Source organism: Bidens hawaiensis, unplaced genomic scaffold (assembly GCF_021521415.1).
Source record: "Bidens hawaiensis isolate Kalapana, Puna unplaced genomic scaffold, B.hawaiensis_p1.1 tig00059464_1, whole genome shotgun sequence".
NCBI classification, from domain to species: domain Eukaryota; kingdom Viridiplantae; phylum Streptophyta; class Magnoliopsida; order Asterales; family Asteraceae; genus Bidens; species Bidens hawaiensis.
Window position 1 is genome coordinate 43,787 of NW_027500725.1, and position 7,266 is coordinate 51,052.

The window sequence follows — 7,266 nt, forward strand, 5'->3', positions numbered from 1 at the left end:
AAGAGACAAGTGAAGGAAATTCCATCCCACATTGGTGGAGGAAAGAAATGGAGAAGGAACCACCTTATTATAAATAGGTTTGTAAACTCTTGTCCCACATCGCTATATTAACAAACTAGTGAGCTCTTTATAAGAAAGGAAATTTCTATGTTAATGTTCTTATAAGGCATATCACACCTAGTGGTCCTAGCGAAGGGTGCGAAGCATGCGCACGCGCACGAACACGGGCTCGGGCGAAGTGCGATGGGCGCAATGTGGCGCTTTGATGGCGCACTTTGCACTTTGCATCGCCGCGAACCGCCTTAGTATTTTTATTGGAAATTAAAAAAAAATAATAAAAATCCTTCCATCGTGTACCGCGACGGGTTTGGGTTACCCATCGCGTACCGTGACGTGGGGGTTACGCTGACGAGACACGTAGCAGGCCTAAGGCTGACTCAGCGAAGCTATAAGATGCTTCGCGGTACGCGAAGACCTTCTATTTATGGCCATCGCGTACCGCGATGGGGTCCGAAACTTGCTATAAATAGGAAGTGAACGGGACTTCATTTCTTTGCTCAAAACTTTCTTTCTCTCTGAATTCACACACACATATAATTATATATTAATAGTATAATACCGAGTTATCGCAACGATATCCTATCCGATCGAAAGAAGCTTATATACACGAATCCAAAAGCTCTGCCTGTTAAGGTATGACATTGTGCCATCGTGTAAAGTTTCTAATCTCGTGATTATCGTTATGATTATTGGTTTTATACTAACTTAGACATACTACATTGTGTTTATCCTAGGTACTTAATACCAGGAGGTGTTCTTTAATTATAAACTTGCAAGGTGAGACATTAGAGTTTTTTGTACCACTCACATTTGCGTGAGACAACTGTTTTTCCGACACTGCCATGATGATTTCAAAACCTATAAAACTCATGGAAGATGGTCTAAATGTTTCAAATATATTTTTAAAAAGTATTTTAAATACATTACAGTGATTAAGTCTCTGTAGACTTACGGGATGGTTACTAATGGTATTGTGGGGTTTTGTATACAAGGCTTGCCTACTAGGCTATTACACGTAACTTATTGGACAAGTGTTAGCCAATAAGTAATATGACCACAGTAATAGATACGGTCGAGTGACAAGTACCTTTCGGTAATTTGTAAGCTGACAGATGTAAAAACCTATGTTGCACGGGAACTGGTACGGGAACGGGAAACGGGCACGGGTACGGGAACGGGAAACGAAAAAAACTCAAAAAATCAAGAAACTGGTACGGCACGGATACAACAATAAATACATATAAATTAAATAAAATATACGTCCCTACATCAATGAAATATAATAAATAAACCAAATAAAAGTGAATATAAAGTAAACTAGTAGCTAAATAAAATACTTATGTTAAATTATTAATGTTAAAATACTTATGTTAATTTGTTGATTATTTTATACTAATAGTATCGTTATATAATAATATAATTATTACTATTTAATTATTATTATTATTAAATATGCTATATCCAAAGTAAAATGAACCGTTTTTTTAATTGAATTTAACTACAATTAAATACTATTTAATGTGTAGTACCTACAATTAGACCACAGACTTTTATTAATTGAATTTAACTACAAAATAAATTCTCCTTATTTCTCGTGCACTTCATCTTCCTTATACTTCCCCTCCTGTAAAATACATAAAACCCTAAAATACATAGGAGACGTCCTTGAAACGGATTTTTGACCGTTTCCAAAGGTCTGGAATCGTTTGTTGACCGTCCCCAGTTTACGGGTTCGTCCGGGAAACGTTTCTAGCCGTTTCCATCCGCGTTTCCGTCCCCGGGGAGTTTCAAAAAGTAACAATTGAATTGACTGATTGGCCGTGACGATGTGACGTAAGTTTGGAAGTCCCATCATCATCATCATCATCATCATCATCTTCTTCCTTTATAGACCGACGACTTAACTTGTTGTTTCTTCCTTGATTGTATCATCCATCGCCCTCGCCCTCGCCCTCATCTCAATTCAACAATATCCATCCAAAAAAATCCATTCCCTTTCTTTCTTAACAATTGAATTCATCATCCATCCATCCCTAAAATTAAATTCTGAGAGGGTTAGGGTTTTTTATTAATCATCCCCAAATCAAATAAAAAGAAAAGGAAAATGGGTTCCGAAGAGACCACTGCCTTAGCCCTATCTCACCAGATAATATTCCACCCTCACCCTCCTAATAATGATAACACCACCACCACCACCACCACCCGTGGATTCATTGATCATCAACGCCGCTATTCTGAGTTCCGACAGAGTATCTTCAACTCCGCTCTCCACAATTCTGATTCAGAGGATGAGGATGATCACAGAGGACTTAATAATAATACTAATAGCAGCAGCGAGAAGAAGAAGAAGAAAGATTTAAATGATGTTAAACCGAAGAATCACCAACCAGAACAGATTCAGTACCCGAACGCGATTGCTCTTGTGGACCCTGATGGTGAATTCTACTATTCACACTATCTTCACAAAGATTGCGGATTTAGTGGAAGAAAGGATGAATCTGGGGACTCACTTAGATCGATACTCTCCGACCCTTTAACGTACAAATTTCCTTGTTTTCTTATCTTAAAACGATTTATTCTTATATTTAACATCATTGTGTAGAGGAGCTCTTATGGATGATGCTATGATAGTACCTTGCGGCCATTCTTTTGGTGGTGCTGGAATACAACATGTTATCAAAACCGTAAGTTTAATCCTTATTTTATATAAATATCATATTTTTTTGCTATTTTAATACGATGAATTTTCCAGGAGGCATGTTACACTTGTTCACACCATGTGACCGAAGGCTCCGCGGCTCCAAATCTATGTAAGTTTATTTGTCAATGGTGGTTTTTTTCTAGTAATCACTTTGAGCTTTTGTTAACTTCTTATGGTATAGTGACTTTACTTTAGTTACTGATTATAATGCTTCTGTCAACGTTTTAAATATGATTGCATAAATCATATTGCTAGTTTAATAGGTATGTAGCTTTTAGAATAAAATGATTTTGGAGGTTTTATGCATAAAATATATGCTTTGGGTGGCGTTTGACCCATTTGGCCCGTTTCTTTTGTAGCTAATGATTTGTATTTCCAGTTTAATTAGTTTGTGATTAACCAATTTTACAACTGTTAATATAATTTTGGTACTACTTGTGTAGCTCTGCGATCTGCTGTTTTGGCATTCCGTAAGGAAGAAGAGTCGCAAGTTCAGCATGCATCTAAAAGAAGAAAAGAGAGATTAGACCAGGTTTGTTTTTGTTAAGTAATGTGGAAATTTTCCATTTAGAAAGTAAGTTTCATATGTTTATTCTAGGTGGGAAAATAAGCGGGTCAGGTGGGTGGGTAACGATCAAAACGGGGTAACTTTTCTGCAGGGGTCCGTATGCCTTCAGTCATGTTGGGCCTGCTAGTTAACCCGTATTTTTTTTTTTGAAGTTTTTTTTTATGAATAAGTAGCGTATCTAATGAGATTATCTACACTACATTGCTACAATGATTAGGGGTGTGCATGAAACCAAAAAGTTACTGATCTGGAACTGAAATACCCGACATAACCAAACTGGAATAACCAACACCGGCGGCTTGGTTTTATGTGTTTATCAAAACCTGAATTTTCGGTTTACTTTTAGTTTTGCATGCATAGAAAACCGAAAAAATCCAAACTGAATTTTGTAACCTAGCCCATGTAAACAAACTTTTTTTATTGAATAAATGGATTATAGTTTTTTTTTTTATTTTTTAATGTTAAATAATAGAGTAAAGTGCCATTTTAGTCCTTGTGGTTTGGCAAATAATGCGAATCTAGTCCAAAAAGTTTATTTTTTGTATATGGACCCTCCACGTTTCCCAGTTCTTGCCAATTACATCCAAATCACTAACCTCGTTAAATTTTATCGTTAAGTCAGGGGTAGACATGTCTTTTCACTATTTCTTTATTATAATACATATTTCAGTGAACTGCGGTTTTCGTCCTTGTGGTTTGTTCAAATCTGCGGTTTTAGTCCAATAGTTTTAAGTTTGCAATTTTCTTCCCTATGGTTTCATTTCACTTGTAATTAAACTCGAATTCCCTAATCTCGTTAAGTTTGGTTGTTAAACTCATCAGTGTGCCCTTCACGTGAGGGGCAATTTTGTTCCTTCTTTTTTCCCTTTTTCCCCAAACCCCAGCCCCTCACGTGACGGGGTTGCGAATTAGGGTTGAGGTTTATTTGGAGAGAAAAAAGACAAAATTGATCGTCACATGAGGGGCACGCAAATGAGTTAACGACAAGACTTAACAAGGTTAATAATTTCGGGTTTAATTGCAAGTGAAATGAAACCATAAGGAAGAAAATTGCAAATTTGAAACTATTAGACTAAAACTGCAGATTTTGACAAACCAGAGGGACGAAAATCGCAGTTTACTTAAATAAGTATTACAATAAAGAAATAGCGAAAAGACATGTCTACCCCTGACTTAACGATAAAATTTAACGGGGTTAGTGATTTGGATGTAATTGGCAAGAACTGAGAAACGTCGAGGGTCCATATGCAAAAAATAAACTGTTTGGACTAAATTCGCATTATTTGCCAAACCATAAGGACTAGAATGGCACTTTCCTCTAAATAATAATATATTAAATAAACTAGTAAATGGTGTAGCCCAAACTTTATTAGGCCCAAATATGTTATAATCAGTTAATTATTAATTGACAAAAATATCTAGGCCCAAAGTTTCAGTCCCAAACACGTAGTAACTAATTAACCATTAATTCACAAAAAAAATATATTGGCCCATATTCATTAGTTTGGGTCTCAAAATTCTCCAACCAAAATGGCAAAACTGAACCTAACATATTGGAAAAGTGAAATCCGAAAAGCGGATTCTCGGTTATTGTGCTGGTTAGAGCCTAAAACCAGCCCATTCACATCCTTAAGTAACAATAGTTTTCTTTAGCAAGGTTATAATAGGATGAGGTTTTAGAGAACACTTTAGGGGACTTTTGATAAAATAAAACCAAAACGACCCAGTTTTAGGTAATTGGGTCGATTCAAGTTCATTAATTTTAAGTTCAATGTGAATAGATAGCATGCTGAAAATTGACATGATAGGAGTGATCTCTATGGATGCAGGACAGGATTAATTACAATGATTTAATGGACACACCTAGAGGCAAAGGTCTTCAGTTTCCCTTTTCTGTAGCTGACCGCGTTATTATCAAGGTTTTTACAATTTTTTAATCAATTTAAATTAAAAATACAATTTTTTTTATACTAAATCAATGCTAAACAATGAACCAGGGAAATAAGAGGACACCGGAGCGGTTTTTTGGTTGTGAAGCTGTGGTCACAACTCAGTGCTTGAATGGATGGTCAGTCGCGATACAAAATTTAAAGTGATTTTATAAAACTCTAATAATTTTTTACAATGTCTTTTTTGGTATTGTGTTTAGGTATGTGGTGAAGACTTTGGATACTGCTGAGAGTATTAAATTGCAATATCGGTCTTTAGCTAAAGTTTCTGATAGTTCATCACACCCATCTTCAAGCAAGATGGCACCAAAATGGCTATGACGAGTCACTATTTATATGCGTATGTATATGTATGTAAATGGTAGTTTTAATTTCTTTTGGCAGTTTGTTTGTGAGTAGTAGGATTAATGTGTTTTGTTTTTGTAAACAATACAACACAAAGGGTAAAATACTAAGAAGAAATTATAAAACTAATGTATATGTAGGGTGTTATTTGTGAAGAACCTTTTTGGGATGTTCTAAAAGCCCTTGGTAAATTTTGCATGTAAATGTTTCTCGTTTTTATGATCGTCATGGTTTTTACTCTTTACTGATTATATTTTATCATCAAACCTGTAATTTTGCAAGCTAGTCGTTGAATGAATCGTATATACCGGCAGGTTAATTAAAAAGAAATTCTAACTTTCATGAATGGTCTTCATGGGCAAGAAAGACACCAATGGGCTTGTTCTAGAAACCAAAATGTATTGCAAGGTTAGCACAGTTTTTAATTAATGTGACAGCGTCTCTAAACGTAGCGGTGACAAGAAGGATGGGATGGGATGGGATGGGATGGGATGGGATGGGATGGGATGGGTTGAATTGGATTAGGTGTTAGGTTAGGATAAGTATAGGTCCGAAAGATCCATTTAAAAAATGTTAGGATGGGTTTAGGTCAAGGGGAATTAACTAGGTCAAGGGGAATTAACTTAACGTTTTGCGTGTCGTTAGACATTTTTAACCCATTTTTACTCTTGGACCCATCCTAACTCATTCCAACTTTTTTCCTTCTTGTTACACCCCGACCAAAGGCGGCGGAACATGTCGGGATGCAACGATTGCCCATAAGCGCATGACACTATTTAAAGCGACAATATTTAACAAACTCATTTCATTTCACATCGAAAATGTCACATAACCAAATATTCATAAGTCAAACACAACAACATATAACAAAATATAGCAAATCAAATATTGTTCACTTTTGCTAATATCCTAGAGGTATTTGTGACGTTTTATTCACCAAACTCCATAATCAACCTAGATGCAAACCTATAATATTTTATAAAATAAAGTTTACAACACAAAGGTTGGTGAACAATTCATAAGTTTGAGCACATATTTATATAGTAAGAAAAGCCACAAAACTTGTATACAAACCGATAAATAAGAGCAATAACTTAAATAAATAGATAACATCGCTAATAGAATTACGTTAGCGACACCTTGCTATAAGGAGATGCCAAATAGTCTAGGATTTCATAATTATCGTTAATTGCATTACGTTAACGACACCTTGCTATAAGGGGATGCCAAATAGACTAGGATTTATAGTTCCACCAACCGAAAGCGATAAACACATAGGCATATAATTATAGAACACCAAATCGAGCATTTATTTAAGTAAGGTATACAAATAACGTTTGTGGTTTAAGACCCAAGTATAAAACATTTAGTTTAGATAAGATGAAATGTCACCCCCAAAACAAAAGATAGAAAACGGGGTATGAAGTTTCTCACGTTCAAGTAATAAACTTGAAAAGTTGGTAATTTGAAGATTTGCCGGAACGACAAGTTAACGTATGAAGCATAAATAAAAGAAAGTCTTGGATTTAGAAAGGTTGTCTTGAAGGTCTTTAAATAAAATAATCGTTGCAAAAAGTAACAATTAAAGTTCAAGGTTTATAATGTAACTATCTAAGAATTTATAATAATAACCCTTTAAAAAT

General features: G+C 35.3%; 1 protein-coding gene across 1 annotated transcript; it reads left to right on the plus strand.

Moving 5' to 3' along the window:
- The first annotated feature begins 2,089 nt into the window (after positions 1 to 2,089).
- LOC143602719 (U-box domain-containing protein 62-like) lies at positions 2,090 to 6,121 on the plus strand. The gene is made up of 7 exons (XM_077079738.1): positions 2,090 to 2,598; positions 2,663 to 2,744; positions 2,813 to 2,870; positions 3,205 to 3,293; positions 5,159 to 5,248; positions 5,327 to 5,397; positions 5,479 to 6,121. Exons 1-7 carry the CDS (start codon positions 2,165 to 2,167, stop codon positions 5,597 to 5,599), a joined length of 945 nt encoding a protein of 314 aa, XP_076935853.1. The 5' UTR covers positions 2,090 to 2,164; the 3' UTR covers positions 5,600 to 6,121.
- The last annotated feature ends 1,145 nt before the right edge of the window (positions 6,122 to 7,266 follow it).